Raw genomic sequence first — 17,196 nt, 5'->3', positions numbered from 1 at the left:
AACACAAAACGGAGTATCAGTCCCGTAAAAACTAGCAGAGTGCTGTGGACATTCAAAGGGAAAATAGCTTGAGAAAATAGCAGGAACAGCGGACTTTCTGGGCTCAAAGGTCCAAAGGGTGCAGGAAAATAGGAGAGGGGGTGAGATTGCAGATTCCAGGAGGTCAGTGGCAGGCAGGGAAGCTGGGGCCTCAGAGGTGGGCTCGTAGCATCCAGAGCGCAGAGGGGCCGCAGATCAGAGACAAAGCAGAGGCAGGGATGACAGGGATTTCCGAATGGAAAGGGGATTTGAGGGTCTCCCCTTCAGTGGAGGTGGTCGACTTCAGGAAATACTAAGGAGCTCACGGGAGAGCACCAGTCTTGGGAAAACAAGGATGTACCCCCAAGGGCAGCCCATCGGGGAGCCTCTTGGCCTCCCTCCAGCTAGAAGCTTTTCTTGCCTGTCCGTGTTCCCATTTGAACACTCAAGACTTCCCTGCTCGTTCCCAAACCTGATGTCTCCTGTGCTGTGAGCGTCTCGATCCTGAGCTGCTGTGTTCCCGACCTCGTTTCCTGTTTGCTACTCACCCCAGGACCAGCCCTGGGACTCTGTCTAAAATGCTGATTGCTTCCCCTAACGTGACTCAGCCCCCGTACAGCAGCCAGAGGGTGAGGGGGCCGATGATGCTCACAGAGACGGCGATCATGGTGGTGGCACATGGAGGCCCTTCCACCACCGGTGTCTTTTAGAGCCGGTACGAGGCACACAGTGGCGAACCCACAATGTTAGGCCTATTTGAGGGTGTCACCAAGACTCTGGGACCAGAGGACATTGCCTAGAATTTTTAGGGGAACGCAAGGCAAAGTCACTATTCCAGACCCCCATATTTGACGCTGTTAGTTGCCAGAGCAGACGGATGGTCACCAGCTCCTACCTGTGAGGAAGGTTCCAGAGCACGAGGTGCAGGCTGGGAGTGAGCCGATTAAAGGGGAGAGAAATCATGACACACATTTACTGAGTGTTCCCATTTGCACTGTCCTGTGTGTCTTTCAGTAGAGTATACAAGGCAAATAGTTCTGCTCCCACTTGATAGATGAGGAAACCAAGACCCAGGAACGATAAGTGACTCACCCCGATTGATGATGTTTCTGAGGAGCACAGTTGGAATTCGGGTCCCATGCCGTGGAAGACACGGCAGTCTCGGGTTACTGGCAAAAATAACTGATTTCTCTTTGGTTATGAACTTGACCAATGTGAACTCTGTCCTGCCCCCTCCTCTGACCACCCCCACGCCCTCACGCGGTCATGCCCGCTGTGTGCAGGGCAGCAGCCCGAGGCTATGGGGGGCCCAGAGTCTGTCCACCGAGCCCCGACTGGGTACCTGGTGTCAGTCACAGTGCTGAGCTCTAGCAGCAAGAAGGGCAGAGGTCAGCTCTTCTGATTCTTTGAGAAGACGTTTTAAGGTGAGGGGACCGATGAAGACCCGGCAGCCTGCTTTTTCTCAATGAGCGGCTGCTGGACTAGGGGGCTCCTTGGGCACGGCTGGAGAATTGTTGTAAAGATAGAAAGTACAGGGGCGCCTGGGTGGCTCAGTCGGTTGAGCATCCGACTTCAGCTCAGGTCATGATCTCGCAGTCTGTGAGTTCGAGCCCCTCATCAGGCTCTGTGCTGACAGCTCAGAGCCTGGAGCCTGCTTCTGATTCTGTGTCTCCCTTTCTCTCCGCCCCTCCCTGATTCATGCTCTCTCTCTGTCTCAGAAATAAACATTAAAAAAAAAAAAATTTTTTAAAAAGAAAAAGAAAGCACACCAATCTGCAGTTTTTCTGGGTGCCCTGAGAGGAAGTCATAGAACCAGTCTTATTTTAATCATTTATAAATGATTTTGATTAGAGGAACATTTGACTGTATGTGCTGAATAAGCCATCTTCTCTCCCTTGATATCTCCTTGAACGAAGTTTATTGGTGCATATCTTATTATTCAGACTCTTTGCTAACCTTGCCTTGTGCTGAAACTGCCCTTTAGAGGCCGTATCACACAAGCTTCAGTCATGAGGATAGTTTTTTTTTAAGAAGTTTTTTTTTAAGTTTATTTTTATTTATTTTGAGAGAGAGAGGGAGAGAGGGAGAGACGGAATCCCAAGCAGGCTCCTCACTGTCTGTGTGGAGCCCGATGCGGGGCTCGATTCACAAACCGCGAGATCATGACCTGAGCCCAAGTCAAGAGTTGGACGCTTAACTGACTGAGCCACCCAGGCGCCCCACGAGGGTAGTTTTTAAAATGTGTGACCAGAGTGGCTCATGTCGACTGATCAGCTAGAAACCATTCCTTCATGTATTCCTTCATTCAGTTACCGGGATATTTCTGGTAGACAGGTTTTCATCTCCTGAGGTCAGCAGGGCTCTGTGACGTCCTGCATCCCTTTGTGCCTGTAGGCGGCCACTCCAGAGTATTACCACCGGTGTCACCAAAATGTAAACTTTAAGAAAGTTGCTTCATTAACATCACTCAGTATTTCAGATAAGGATCACTCTTACAATGTTTGTATAAAAACTATTTGACCCTAAATGTTCTTCTTTCCACTAAATTGCAATTCTGGACCCATAACTGCAAACAAAAGGCGTAGTCAGGACACCGATAAGCTGCTGCTCAAAAGAGTTGGGCCTGAAAGACTGACGTGTCCTTGGCAGAGGGGAACACCCACGCTCAGGTGTTACCAGCCAGGCGGAGCCACCCCAAGGTGGACCCCACGTCCTTGGCCACCTGCAGCCATGCCACTCCTCTACTCGTCCTCCTGGTTTATGAGCCTCAGAGAAGAGACTGGAACCCAACATGTGGCATCATGAGAAGGGGCTTTGTTGTTTTGCAGTTTTGTTTTGTTTTTTTAATATGGAATTTATTGTCAAATTGGTTTCCATGCAACACCCAGGGCTCATCCCAACAGGCACCCTCCTCAAATTTTGCAGTTTTAAGTTGCAACACAGCCCCAGGTTGGAGGAGTTCTCAGTCATCCGACTCCTTTCAGGAGACAGAAAGGTGTCAAGCTGACCTCAACTCATCCTCTCTACATCCTCTTCTGTGCCTTCACAACACCCCCGCGGGTTGAGTAGTGTGGCCAATGGGCTGCCTTTTATGAAAGGGCAGCATCTTGAAGAAGGGACCCTCCACCCGACCATTCCCAGCAGCCTGTCCTAACACTGCAGCCTGTGACCAGGCCATCACTGACCCATGGCAGCTTCCACAGGCCAGAGGGAAGAGGGGCGGGACAGTGCTGGGTGTCACACGGGCAGAGCGGTGTTCGGTGGCTGGACTGTAGAAGGAAGTGGAAGGACAAGGAACACCATGCTTGTACTGTGTGTGGTGTGGTGGGGACCGGGCCCGTGGCTCATCCACACCTTGCTTCCAATTTCTCAGGAAGGTGGTCTTGCAAGACTGTCTTCCTGCTGGGGTGTGTGTGTGTGTGTGTGTGTGTGTGTGGTAAGAGAGAGACCTACACATAGATATAAACATGTAAATAGGGCGCCTGGGTGGCTCAGTCAGTTGAGCATCCGACATCGGCTCAGGTCATGATCTCTCAGTTCATGAGTTCAAGCCCCGCATTGGGCCCTGTGCTGACAGCTCAGAGCCTGGAGCCTGCTTCAGATTCTGAGTCTCCCTCTCTCTGCCCCTTCCCCACTCATGCTGTGTCTCTCTCTGTCTCTCAAAAAATGAATAAGCGTTAAAAAAAATTTTTTTCCAAACATGTAAATAATATAACTTGAACGTATGTGCCAAATTTAAAATGTAGGGGTTTTTTTGTTGTTGTTCTCACTGATGACTTCAAATTGAGAGCTAAGAAATATATCAGAAGGAGCACATTAGCCTGGAGGTATCAGCTTCTGATCCCTGTCCTCACAAGGGCAGATTAAATGTACTCAGCCATGTATTTCTAACTGGGTGGAGGGGGCATGGGAATAGGACAGCGAGCCACACGCATCCCGTGAAAGTGGTAGAGCCAGCAGCCCTCCTCTCCATCAGCTGAGACACCTGTCAGTGTGAAGGACTCCATGCCCTGTGCTTAGATGTCCCGTGCTTAGAGAAGAACACTGTCACCGGAACCAGAAAGAGGAGTTGCAGTCAGTTTACATTTTCAGGGCTTGTGGGTAGGAAAGGTGGGGTAAAAGGGAAATGGCATAGTGGCAAAATGACAGCATGCTCACGATAACTCAATAGCAAAAAAACTAAACGTGACTACAAAATGGGCTAAGAACTTGAATAGATTTTTTTTTAAGCTTATTTATTTTGAGAGAGAGCATGTGCGTGCTTGAGAGGGGGAGGGGCAGAGAGGGAGAGAGAAAATCCCAAGCAGGCTGCATGCTATCACCACAGAGCCCAATGCAGGGCTTGATCCCACAAACCATAAGATCGTGACCTGAACCAAAATCAAGAGTCAGATGCTTAACCGACTGAGCCACCCGGGTGCCCTTGAGTAGTTATTTCTTAAGACACGTAAGTGGCCAGCTTTATGAAAAAAATGCTTAACATCACTAACGATCAGGGAAACACAAATCAAACCACAACCAAGTATCACCTTACACCTATCAGAATAGCTGTCTTCAAAAGAACAGAAGTATGGGCAAGGCTATGGGGAGATTGTAGCCCTTGCACACTGTTGGTGGGAACACAGTGTAAACAGGCAGCTGCTATGAGAAACGGTATTGAGGTTCCTCAAAAAAATTAACAACAGAGCTACCATTGATCCAGCAATCTCACTTCTAAGCATTTATCCAAAAGAGCGGGATCAGGATCTTGAAGAGACATCTGCACACTCCCATGTCCATTGCTACGTTACTCACAACAGGCAAGAGGTGGAAACAGCCTGAGTGTCCATCATATGGGCAGACAGATGAGGGGTAAAGAAACCATGGCAGGTACATACAATGGAATGCTGTTCAGCCTGAAAAAGAAGGAAATTCTCCAATGAGCAAAAAACCTCTTAACACAAGGTTCCTAAAATAGTCAACCCTTAGACTTAAGCAGAGGAATCTCTGTTGCCAGGGGCTCTGAGTTGAGCCAGATGAACGAGCTTCAGAGATGCGCTGTGCTACCGACCCTGCGGCCATAGTCAACCACGCGGTACTATGTACTTAAAATCTGATCGAGAGGATGGATCCCATGTTAAGTATTGTTAAAGTCAGAAGTGGAATGTTCTTTACTGCACGGTCTTGCTGTGAGGATCAGAGATCGATGTCCATGAAGTACTTCGAACAGCCGCTGCGCATCCTATAAACGCTGCCTATGACTGTTAATCAGTGTTGTAAGAGACGCCCGGTTTTTATCACATACAGCATTGACCGTGGAATCGGGGCGGTGAAGTACATCATGGAAAGTTTGTTAGTGGAGATGAGTCTTGACCCTGGTCTCGAAGGATGAGGTTGACTGAGATTGGCAAACAGAAATCAGAGACACGCTCCGGATAGGGGCCTACGGGGAGGAGTCACAGGCTAGCATCCGCTCCTCCAGCAAGGTTTCCTCCTTCGGGGCTGATTTCTGTGGCTCCTAGCTCTTCGTTTCTTGTCATCGTTTAAAAATGATGAACATCAGCTATCGCCATCACAACACAATGCAGTTGTGGAATTCTGGAAGCTCTGCTCTTCATTCAGAAGTGATGTTCTGCCGAGGCCACTTAAGCATAGATTTCTCATTCTACGCCCGATTCTCAATTCATGATGAGATTGATAAACGATCAGTAATAATTAGACACTAGTGGAATGAATCCCAATAGAATCAGTATAAATGAGCCTAAAGAATCCGTAGTAATAAATGTCACATGGGTGCTCATTGTTAAAGTGACTCATTGAAATAACTGCTTCCCATTCGTTGTCGAATCTGCATAGTGTATTCAGTTAGAGCACAGAGATCTTTAACGGTAGAGGAGAGTAAAAACAGAGCTGTCAAAACTGATTCACCTTTTCCAAACCGGTCAGAGGCAAATCCAAAGAGGTAGGTAAGTTAGCCCTGGACTGTGTCGACCTATTTGCTCATCAGGCAGAGGGACTTGTCAACTCTGAAAACAAAGGATGAGACCCATGAACCGTTCATTGAGATCTTATCCCACACTCCTTGGTAGATATCAAGGCTCTGATGTGCGGGACCCTCAGCCTCTGGCTGAAAGGCTCCCTCCCTAGGAGGTTTCCCTAGGAAATTCTCCCAGGTCTTCCAGACTAAGCTGTCCGCTGCTATAAGACCTTTGCCAGCAACTCATTCTTCTTCGGTAATAAGAAGCCCACTGATCCGCCAAGTGGCCCGTTGTGTGTTTAGATTCTGACTCACGCTGAGGTGAAGCTGCTCCACAATTTAAATTGAAAAGTGAGAATTTAAGTACATCCAATTTGAATTTTATTCCAGTTTGGCTGAAATTACTGGTGTGCGTGTGTTTGCTTGTTTTCTAAACTACCCAGAACCTGAGGAGGATCTGGTCAGCAGAAATTGGCCATGTCTGGGTCTACATAGAAGGTACACTTACTAAAGAGATTGATTTCCTCTCCGAATTAGGAGTAAACCAAATCCTATTTTCAATGCCTTCAATAATGCATTTTTGTGGGGCCCCCACAATGGATCCCTTCGTGCCACTTTCCCTGGGGGATTTCAGAGCAAGTTGGAAGTGGAGGGATGCCCAGGGTCGTGCTAATATCAGGCCACTGTCCAGGTGATGAATGGACAGTGGAGCCGGGACCAGAGCGAACACCAGCCCCCGAGACACATTTGGAAGCCAGGCTCTGTTCTTCGTGTGGGGTTCATCAGCCACGGACTGTGCACCTGCAGCAGGACACGTCTGCGTCTGGCGAGGTGACCCGATGAGCCGCTGTGTGTGCGCGTCAGTTATGCACAGCTGAGAGTGCAGAACACTGGCGGAAGCTGAGAGTGAAGGACAGGGCAGCACAAGTCCCTGCGTCCCCTCAGGAACCGGGAGCACTTTGTGATGGTGTGTGCGTGGTATGGGAAGGGGGGTTCCTTTAGTAACATCTTAATACACAGCAGACCATGCACACAGGCAGTCGTTTCCATCATCCGCTCCCTCCCCCCGACCACAGAAAACAGCTTCAAGTCTTGTCTTTTTTTTTTTTAAATAATCCTTATTTTTGAGAGAGAGAGAGACACACGGAGTGTGACGGGGGAGGGGCAAGGAGAGAGGGAGACGCAGAATCTGAAGCAGGCTCCAGGCTCCCAGCCGTCAGCACAGAGCCCGACGCAGGGCTCAAATGAACTGTGAGATCATGACCTGAGCCGAGGTTGGACGCCCAACCGACTGAGCCACCCAGGTGCCCCTTCCTTGTCTGCCTTTCTAAGGCAGCGCTCCCTCCTCATTCCACAACCTCAGGGACTTTTTCCTGGTTCCCCACTTTCTAGGTTTTGCGCCAGGTCTCAGTGCCCTCCACCTGCTTCCACACTCCCTCCCCCCTCCCCACTAATCCCATTTGCTTTGTTGTCTCTCAGGTATAGAATTCAGTGACATTAAGTACACTCACAATGTGTGCAACCGTCAGCACCATTTCCAGAATTTTGTCATCACCCCAAACAGAAACTGTACCCATTAAGTAAGAACTCCCCATTCCTCCCTTCCCTAACCCCTGGTAACCTTGAATCTACTTTCTCTATGAATTTGGTTATTCCAAGTACCTTATGTAAGTGGAGTCATACAATATTTGTCCTTTTGTATCTGGCTTCTTTCACTCAGCATGTTTCCAAGGGTCATCTATATCGTAGCATGCGTTGGGACTCTGTTGGTCTTTATGGCTAATATTCCACGGTGTGGATGTACCAAATTTTGCTCATGCATTCATCCGTTAATGGACACCCAGGCTATTTCCACCTTTTGGCTGTTGTGTATAAGGCTACTGTGAACACTGGCAAATGAATTTCTGTTCGAGTCCCAGCTTTCGGTTCCTTTGCGTATATAGCCAGCAGTGGAATTGCTGGGTCCTGTGGTAGTTCTGCGTTTAGCTTTGTGAGGAGCAAGCATATGGATTTTTTGCATTTCAACTGTTATAAGTGGGAAGTGTCGGTCTTTATTAATTAAAATGTATCTTATCAAAGTTAACGTGAAGAGCCGCAAATATATGCAGTCAATTCATTCCTTGCCTTCTTTTGAGTTCTTAACAATTACCGTCTGTACGACTCATTTGACAGTTCATCACAGAAGGCTTTGTGACATCCATTATTCTCTTTAACCGATTATTTTAAAGCTTTTACTGTTTAACTTGTCATGTTTTTACACAGTCCCCCACTGAAATTGTAATCACCTCCAGGGCAGAGGCACGTGTTATATTTCTTTGTACAGGAATTCCCCATGGCACCTACCCCAGATCTCCAAGATCTCTGAGTAATGAGTTTTTAATTTCTTTCATATCAATCTTCTGGTTTATTCACAGACTAGAAACTTCTCCGTTGAGTCCATACTTTGATAGAAATCACTTTGTCTAGATCTGTTCTTGCAAACCTGCTTTCACATGTTTAATGAGCCAGCACAACAATAACGATCCTGACGGCTAACCTCTGCTTACTATGTGTCGTAAGCCATTCACAGCACATCCTGTGGGTTTTCTCACTTCTCAACATAAGCCTGTATGCGTAAGTGCTGCCGTTATCCACATTTGACTGATGATGAGACAGTCACTCAGAGGCTGAGCAGCTAGCTGCCCACAGCCACACGCCCGGCACACGCCGAAGGTAGGCCCCTGGCCGCAGGGCCCGTGTTCTTACCCACAGACACTGTTAGGAAGGGACATTTCTACCCTGAAGCAAGAAGGACACAACGTGCAGCCACTAGAAGAATTATTCAGCCCAGATGTCAGTAGCGTCAGGCCTTGGGGCACAGGGGCTCAGACCTTCCGTGGGCTCACCTCTCAGCCCTCCAGCCTTTTGTAGGCCACCTACCGCGTGTCCTTCCACTTAGCTTCCTTCTGCCCGGCTGCCCGGGGTGCTTGAGCTCGTCCACTTCTCTGCTGCCCTTAGGGTGGCAGAGATCTATCTTGGAAAGAGTCTGGCCCGTGACTGACCGTGTGACCTTGGGCGAGACACCTCAGGGGGTTGTGGTTCCATTAGGCACTCCATAAATAGCTTCTTCTCTTAGCAAATCAGCTGGAAACTGACCGTCTTACTTGGGGTGATCGATATTTCTTAAAAATAGATGATCAGTATATAAAAATAGATGGAATCCATTTTTACAACCTTCACAATAAGCAACAAATTCCACATCCATCATCCCACCAGCCCATCCTGGAGGCAGACGGAATTGGTTCCCCTAGTAGCCGCGCATGCATAAATATCTCAGGAGAGAAGATGTGTGCTGGCCAAGAGCCCTCCAAGGCTGGTTCCTCCCTGTCAGCAAAGAATGAAGTTTCAGATACAGGAGAGTCCAGGCAACTCTTTTGTAGGCATCATCCCCACGGGAGCCCTTCTGACCTCACTAGGCACAGTGTCATCCCCTCCCTTGTCCTGGGCCCTGGCGGGAGGGAAGCTACAGGAGGGCCAGGCCTCCCCTGAGAAGGGGACTCTCAGATGTCCTGGTGGCCTTTGCCACAGAGTCATCCCACGTAATACCGCACAGCAAAGAGGTGGCTGAGAGTGTCACGGCCAGCTCCCGACTTCTGTCTCTCAGTATGTCAGAGCTGCGTTGTGTGGTCAACCTCCTCAGACCCTCCCTCTTTATCCGCCCCTCTGTCTGCATCCTGCTCCCTCTTGAACACCTTGCTCCCTGCCTCCGTTTGCGGGGTGTCCCAGGCCCCGAGCCTAAGCTGATGGTGCTCCGCTCCCAGCGATGTCCTCCCAAACCAGGGCCTCGGGGTGCCAGGGTCTTGCTGGGCTCTCTCTACTTGCTGAGATGTCCCCTTCTGGTGGCTCAGGGGGTGCTTCCACACAGCTCTGGGCTACAGGCACCTCCCCTGCAGTTCTGCTTAGCTCTGCTGTGGGAAAGGCGTTGGGGGGAAGCCCAGGCCCACCTGGAAGCTTCTCTCCAGATTCCAGAAGTGCCTGTGGGCCCAGCTCCAGCCCCTTTCTCATGTCTTCACATGTCCGCTTGCTGCCGGTTGGACAGGTGACACTTGGGTGCCCACCCTCCCCGTTCCTACCCCCTCTCCTGCCCCGCTCTCCAGCCCTGTCCTGGAGCACAGAGAGGGGCTTGTCCCACAGGCCAGTTCTGGAACGCCGGCTGGTGTCTCACTTCACAGCTTTCTGGTGGTTCTGATTTCTCCCTTTCCATTTTCAGCACTGTCTCCAAGCAGAGAAAAAACGTCATCAGTTGCGTCACGGTCCACGACTCTCCCTACTCCGACTCCTCCAGCAACACCAGCCCCTACTCCGTGCAGCACCGCACTGGGCACCACGCCAACACCTTTGACACCAAGGGGAGCCTGGAGAATCACTGCACTGGGAACCCCCGGACTATCATCGTGCCACCCCTAAAAACCCAGGCCAGCGAAGTGTTGGTGGAATGTGATAGCCTGGGGCCAGGTAACTTGGGGCCAGGGCAGGCCGGGGAACCTCTCTCTGCACACTGCTTTGCCCGTTTTCCTGCTATTGGCAATTGTGTGAGGCTGATAAGCACCGGGTTATGGTCGATCCTCCCCCCGAGGGTCTCACTCAGGCAGCCAGGGTAGGATTCTGCTCACCATCACTTTGCATAAGCAGCGTTTTCAGTTTTCAGTTCTATAATTAATACCTTGCCACCTTTACAGTGGCTCTCCCTTTGACTAGGCTGATAAGGACGAAACAAACGCCACCCGGTTCCTTATCCACGGGTCGGCGATGACCCGTTTTAGGGAGTTCCTGACTGACTTTTAGCAGGAAGAAGCCCTAGTGGTAGAGCAGCTTCCTGGGTGGAAAGAACTTTCTCTGAGTCTTGGCAGGTGAGGATGACGGAGGTTCGGCTCGGCATCGCCTCGGGGCTCACTGTTGGGAGGAGAGGTCGTGGCGGGTGTGTTTGTTTGCTCACACGGTGGCTTGAGAAAAAGGAGTCCTTCCATCCCCTGGAGGCTCGCCCTGACAAGTGCGCTCTAGAATAAAGACCGAGAACGTAACCTTCCAAGTAAACTTAGTGGCTCTGCCCACGTTTGGTGGCATCTCTTCAGTGACTCCCTTGTTCACACTCACCAGTGGCAGAATTCAGGGAACAAACCAAAAGCCATCCGCTTCCCCGCCACAGACCGTCACCAGCCCATCCAAGGCAGCACCTTCACGAAAGCACTGTTTAGAAGGGAAGAGGAACAAACTGCCAAAAAAAAGACCTTGCTTAGATTCAGGGAGCTATTGGAGCCCCTGGCTGGCCCGGTCAGTTAAGTGTCCAACTTTGGCTCGGGTCGCTGTCCTGTGGTTTGTGAGTTTGAGCCTCTGTCTCCCTCTCTCTGCCCCTCCTCCCCCCACTCGTTTTCTTGTTCTCTCTCTCTCTCTCTCTCTCTCACACACACACACACACACACACACATACACACACACAAAATAGACATTTTCTTTAAAAAAAAAAAAAAGATTCAGGGAGCTATTCACCAGGAAGGACACCCATCTGTGTCACCTGCTGCAGGAGACCTTGGAACCTTCTTGGGGCGGTCGCCACGTGTGAGGCCCACTAGTCATGGGCCACTCTGGTTCTGCCCCTGAGAGGGAAGAGCAGAATTGAGGATGGGGTCCTTAGGAACTTTCCCAGCCCAGCACCACAGGCCGGCCCACATAGTGTGGGACACACGGTATCTCTCTTCCAGAACCCTCTTTCTCTCCCAGGCAAGGGTTTTACTGGTAACCTTGGCAGAAAGCAACACTCTCTAGGACCAAAGGAACCCGTGAGACAGACAAAGTGGTTTGCCCAGGAGAGAGGACTCCTCAGAGCAGCGGCCCTTATACTGTGCTGCTCATATAATCCTTCAATGTTTAAAACGATATCCATCGCATGTTTTTAAGTTCACATCCTGGCAAAGATATCACTTCTGTCACGTTGTGTATGTCGCGTCATTACTGAAGTACTTTAAATGTTTGTTAAGACCTTGGAGCTGCACAGTCAACTCCCCCGGTCCCGGCACCCCGCCTTACCCCCTAGTGAGCAACTACTCCTCCTCGGCCAGGCAGCCAAAGCCGCTCTCACCTCTGTCACACCTTCCCCGTGACCACCGCCTCACTTCCGAATTTTATTTCGTGAATGGATGGATAGGGTGGGGAGTTTACAAAAGCGTCTGCAGCCTGAATAAGGTAAGGCTGGACAGCCTTCCGTGTTTCTTACTGCACAAGGCTTGGCTTTGATATCAGGGGACTATCTGCCCCTCAGGAGCTGGTCAGGCTTTGCATGCCTGGAGGCAACACACCATATTAACTTTCCAGAAGGAATAGGAGACTGTGGATGTGAGAGAGAAGGTGGGAAAGGAAAACCAGTAGATGTTAGTGCTGGTAAATCAGTTCAGGAAAAGATACATTTGCAAATTGGGAATCTGGAAATTGACCCCTTAAGTCTTTATTGCCATAGACCCTCAAGCCCTCAGGTAGCCCTACACACACGGGCTTAAGCTTTTGAGAGGCCACCTGGCTGGCTCAGTCAGTAGAGCATGCGACTCTGGATCTCAGGGTTGGGAGTTCAAGCCCCATGTTGGGATTACTTAAAAAAAAACAAAATCTGAAAAACAAAACAAAAAAAGATGCAGCCTGTGGTGCACACGGTTTAGTGGGAAGGGCTTTCCTGCTTAATTAGCAGGTCTCAAGACTATGTTGTTGAAACCCTCAAGGAAGCCTGGCCCTTTTATCAAACAGGAAGAGGAGATAGTCCTTCCTCATCTGCAATCCAAAAAACTCTGAACACCAAATTTTAACTTTATAGCAAACTCATTGGTGGTGAAACCTGGCCTGAGTCAACGAGGGGCCGTGCACAGTCTCTTTGTCGTAGTCATTTGTGCCCCGTAGTGAAATATCCCTGTGTTTTGGAGAGAGAATCTTCATGTCTTTGATTACAAAGTGGTGCCCAAGGCTCTGCTGGGGGTAACCTAATACGTTGAACCTTTCTAAAACCTAAACTTCTGCATTTCAAAAATGAATGTGTGGTCCCAGGGATTTCAAATCAGGGATTGAGACCTGCAACCATGAGACAGTGATTTTTGTTACTCTGTTATGTCGGGAATACCCCTGCTCTGAGACACCCCAGGGGGACTCTGTCACAGTAATGATCCCTTTAAAAGATGGATGATGGCTCAAGACGGATCTTCTTGAGGTCATCTACGAATTCATTTGTTTTTAAAGGTGGCTGGTGCTAAATGTTTCTTGGCCTTTTAAAACTAGATGAAGGATGCATGAGAGAGCGGCCAGATTTCCGCAGGTTGGAAATCTTCCAGCGTGGGGGCACCTGGGTGGCTCAGTCGGTTAAGTGTCTAACTTCAGCTCAGGTCATGATCTCGCAGTTCGTGAGTTCAAGCCCTGCATCAGGCCCTCTGCTGGCAGTGCTGAGCCTGTTTCAAATCCTCTGTGCCCCCTCTCTCTCTGCCCCTCCCCTACCCTCACGCGTGCACGCGCGCGAACACACATACACTCTCTCTCTCTCAAAAATAAACATAAGGAAAGAAAGAAAGATGTTTAAAAAAAAAAGAAAGAAACCGTCCAGCTTGGAGCTTTGTCAGGCTTTGATGCTGGTGCCATTCCATGGGAGGTGACAAAATTTTGAGGAGAGTTACTGAAACTTTAAGACCACCTGGTCCAACCCTTGGTGGAGACGAGTGAAGAGGCTGAGGGCCAGCTTTGCCAGTATAACAGCAGTTGTGTGTCTTGAGAAACCACCAAGGCAAGAGAGGACAGCTCTGTGGAGCCGCATTTCACGCCTTTCAGGTTATATTAACCGGTTCCATCCTCGGCCCATCGCGCTCTGTGCCTGCGTGCGGCGGGGCGGCTCAGAGGTCTTACCCCACTGTCTTTCCACAAGGACTGCGTGCTGTCTGAACGGCTGAGAGTCTCTGAGGGATATTTCCAACCAAAAAAAAAAAAAAGATTGGAACGGGGGAGGTCATTCCCCGCGGTAAGACTACTGGTTCTAAAGCAACCAGTGCTGCCGTCTCCGGGGAACCCCATGGTCTAACTTTCCACTGTGAAGAGAGATTTATTTTCCCCTGTGGGGACATGCTTCAGAGTCTTTCTAGTGACAGGTAAGAGGCAGGAAGGAACTTCATTCCGATGCCTGCTTGTCCCCAGCCTGTGGTGTTGAGAAACACCCAGGCTCAGAAAAATCCAAACAGCAGCCTTCTTCAGCTTCCTGGTGCCCAGGTGACCCACAGAGGCCGAGGTGTGAACAGGTTGTAGCCAGCCAGGTGTTCCCTGGGCTCAAGTCACAACAAATGCTGTGCAGACCGCAGTCCGTTTTCTTACAGAACTTACCCCTCCTGTGGTTCTGAGCTCAGGAAGGAGCCCTGGGGATTTCTCACATAACCTTCCCAGATCTCTTGGGTTAGTTAAGGCTCCTTTGGAAGGCAGCTGAGTGAACTCTACACTTATGCCGTCAGACCCATAATGTATTGGAAGGAATTAAGAGAGCTGAGGGAAAGTTCAACAACCACATCCCAGGCTGGGCAGGAGCCAGAACTCCTAAGACCTGGGCTGTTGGAGGCCCAACGCCTGCTTTCTGGAGCACTGCCTCACCCTGACCCGGTGACTCCCAGGCTTCCAGCTTCCCATTTCCAGGAGACAGGATTTGGTTGTCCCGGCTTGGAGGAGACACCTGTTCCTTGAGCATCAGCTTTAGCCAGGAGACAAGGCTCAGAAAGATATTAACAATAGCTAATGCATTTAAGAGCTTAACACATGACAGACACTAAGTGTTCTATGTACATTAACTCATATGAACCTCATGACCACCCTATAGAGTTACCATTATTCTCCCAGTTTTCCAGATACGAAAATGGAAGCACCGAGAGATTAATTAAGTGGACCAAGGCCATGCGGCTGGACCTCACAGGAGTCTGGCTCCCCATCTTAATGTCTTGGTCCCTCACAAGACCCCACCCCTTATCTGGAGGTCCCCTTCTCTGACCCAGCCCCCCGTTCCCTGTCCCCGCAGTGCTGGTAAGAGGTGCATGCTGGGCTCTGTCACACCATTTCATCTACAACTTCTAACCTCTTCACTGTAGACTCAAGCTACGGATAACTCGAGCTCAGGGTTTTCCTTCAAATATAATCACCACGCAGTGCCCGGAAAGTTGGAACAGGGACAGAGAGACAACCTCCACCGCTGGAGCCCACACAGCAAGCACAGTTGTGGCCTGCTACTGACCAGCAAGGACTCTGGCCCCACCACAGTAGCACTGCGGCTGAGCAAAGGGGAGAAACCAGGCCCTGCCCATGGCCGACATTTGCGGCTTTCCTTCTCTTACCCTGCAGTGGGTCCCCCAAACCCTTCAACCCCCCAGGTTTTGGAAGGCCTTTGAGAGTCTGAATGGGTTTGGCTTTAGCATAGCTCCGTACACCAGGGCCTGGCTGCCTCCTCTCCTGGGGCGCTTATTACTAATACAGATTCCCAGGCACCTCCCCATGGGGTTCTGATTCAGTGGGTGGGAGGAGAAGACCCACAGGTGCCAATGCACAGATCTGGGGGTCCCTGGTAGGACCCACCACCTCCCTCCCCAGTGAGGCAGCCCTCGCTCTCCGGGGTGGGGGTGGGGGGAGGGCGTTCTGCTGCCTGTGGGGCAGGGAGGCTCCTCGTGGACTTCAGCGCGCACCCCCGTCTCCCATCCCCAAGTTGCCGGTGTCCCAAACCTTCACTCTTCGTGTTTCTCTCCTTCAGCGGTTACTCAGTGTTCCCTCTTGCTGGCCCTAGCCATCTCCTCCTTGACTTTGGTTTCACCACCCTGAGATTTGTAATGGAATTGATCCAACCCAGTTACGTCAAGGGCCTGCCTGCTCACTGGCGGATGCTTCATTCATACTTAGCGTCTTCATTCATACCCGCCTAGTTCACACTAGCAACCATGAGTTGTTTTTCCCTCAGGACGTGTGTGGTCCTCTTTCTGAGGCTTGTTTATCCACGCCCTGCTTATCTGTCACTGTGTCTCTGGATCTCAGCAGACAAGCCCCATGGGGCACGAAGAGCCACAGAGACCTCTCCTCCTTTCCTGCGTTACACTCTCCTTGTGCTTTTCCATGTCACCAGATGAGAATCCTAAAGTCCAGCAAGCTGGGATGGGCTCCTAACCCCTGGGGCGAGCCAAAGCCCAGCGGCCCGTCCAGACTCTGGGCAGACTCTTAACTGGGTCCAGGGGAGACGAGGCTGACTTTGATGGGCCAGTCTTGGGAACCCATTCCTTCCCGGAAGACCACCGTTGTTTCCTGGAGGGGCAGGGTCTTCTGGGCAGAGGAGGATGTGTGATCCCTCTGTGACCTGTCGCTCCTCCTCACACAGTCAACACTGGCCAGCACTCGTCCTACAAGTCCAAGTCCTCCAGCAACGTGACCTCCACCAGCGGTCACTCTTCAGGGAGCTCGTCCGGAGCCATCACCTACCGGCAACAGCGGCCGGGACCGCATTTCCAGCAGCAGCAGCCTCTCAATCTCAGCCAGGTGAGTGCCTCCTGATCCTGTCCCAGCAGCCAGCACGTCAGTGCCATCCCCTCCGTTCCCCGGCCCGGTAGCAGGTCACCGCTGGGGCCCCTCACCCCGCCCACAGAGCCTCAGCCCCCCCTCGCGGCAGGACGCATCCTGAGGGACCTCTGACTTCTTCCCGCCATGGGTTACCATTGGGGGAGCTGGTATGACTGGGTCACACAGAGCCAGCCCAAAGTAAAATGAGTTGTCCGATGTCACAAAGCACTTAGTGACGTGGTGCCAAAGCTTAACAATAGGATGGCCCACGTCTTGCCAGTTCAGCCTAGCGAAGGGTAAGCCACGGTGTCCTGGCCCAGTCAGACCAGGATTCCAGGGAGATAGTCTGACGGAGTCGGGCTTGCTGTTCATTGCAGTGAGGGAGGCCAGACCACACCCAGAAAACCCCAAACCGAGGGCAAGAGAGGATTTGGAGAGGGTGGGTGGCGTTCAGGTGGAATTATACATGAAGCAGGGTCTCCATGGACAGAGCCAGCCTGTGTGCAGAGGGTCTAGGTCAGGTCTGAATTGCAAAGCGGACCCAGGGGCCTGTTTCCTCAGACACCATGGAGGTGCAGTGAAGGGGGAGTTTGTGTTCAGAAACCCCTCATCCGAAGTGGTGCACTTGATAACCTGAGGCTGCGTCCCTG

The 17,196-nt window shown here is 50.9% G+C and overlaps 1 protein-coding gene and 1 long non-coding RNA gene across 5 annotated transcripts in view; one reads left to right on the top strand and one right to left on the bottom strand.

Moving 5' to 3' along the window:
* Window positions 1-17,196, top strand: part of HIPK2 (homeodomain interacting protein kinase 2) — a 180,284-nt gene that overhangs the window by 158,761 nt on the left and 4,327 nt on the right. For all 4 annotated transcript variants that reach the window (XM_053897360.1, XM_053897359.1, XM_053897361.1 and 1 more), the window contains exons 13-14: window positions 10,224-10,468; window positions 16,368-16,525. In XM_053897360.1, the coding sequence (XP_053753335.1) occupies window positions 10,224-10,468; window positions 16,368-16,525 (403 nt within the window). The remainder of the gene's footprint in view (window positions 1-10,223; window positions 10,469-16,367; window positions 16,526-17,196) is intronic.
* Window positions 13,588-14,959, bottom strand: LOC109269093 (uncharacterized). The gene is made up of 2 exons (XR_002080940.2): window positions 14,612-14,959; window positions 13,588-13,932 (listed from the first exon to the last, which is right to left on the bottom strand). It is a non-coding gene; the product is annotated as an uncharacterized LOC109269093 (long non-coding RNA).

This window comes from Panthera pardus, unplaced genomic scaffold, assembly GCF_024362965.1.
Source record: "Panthera pardus isolate Hobbes unplaced genomic scaffold, ASM2436296v1 HiC_scaffold_8, whole genome shotgun sequence".
NCBI classification, from domain to species: Eukaryota; Metazoa; Chordata; class Mammalia; order Carnivora; family Felidae; genus Panthera; species Panthera pardus.
This window is presented reverse-complemented; position numbering and strand designations above follow the sequence as displayed.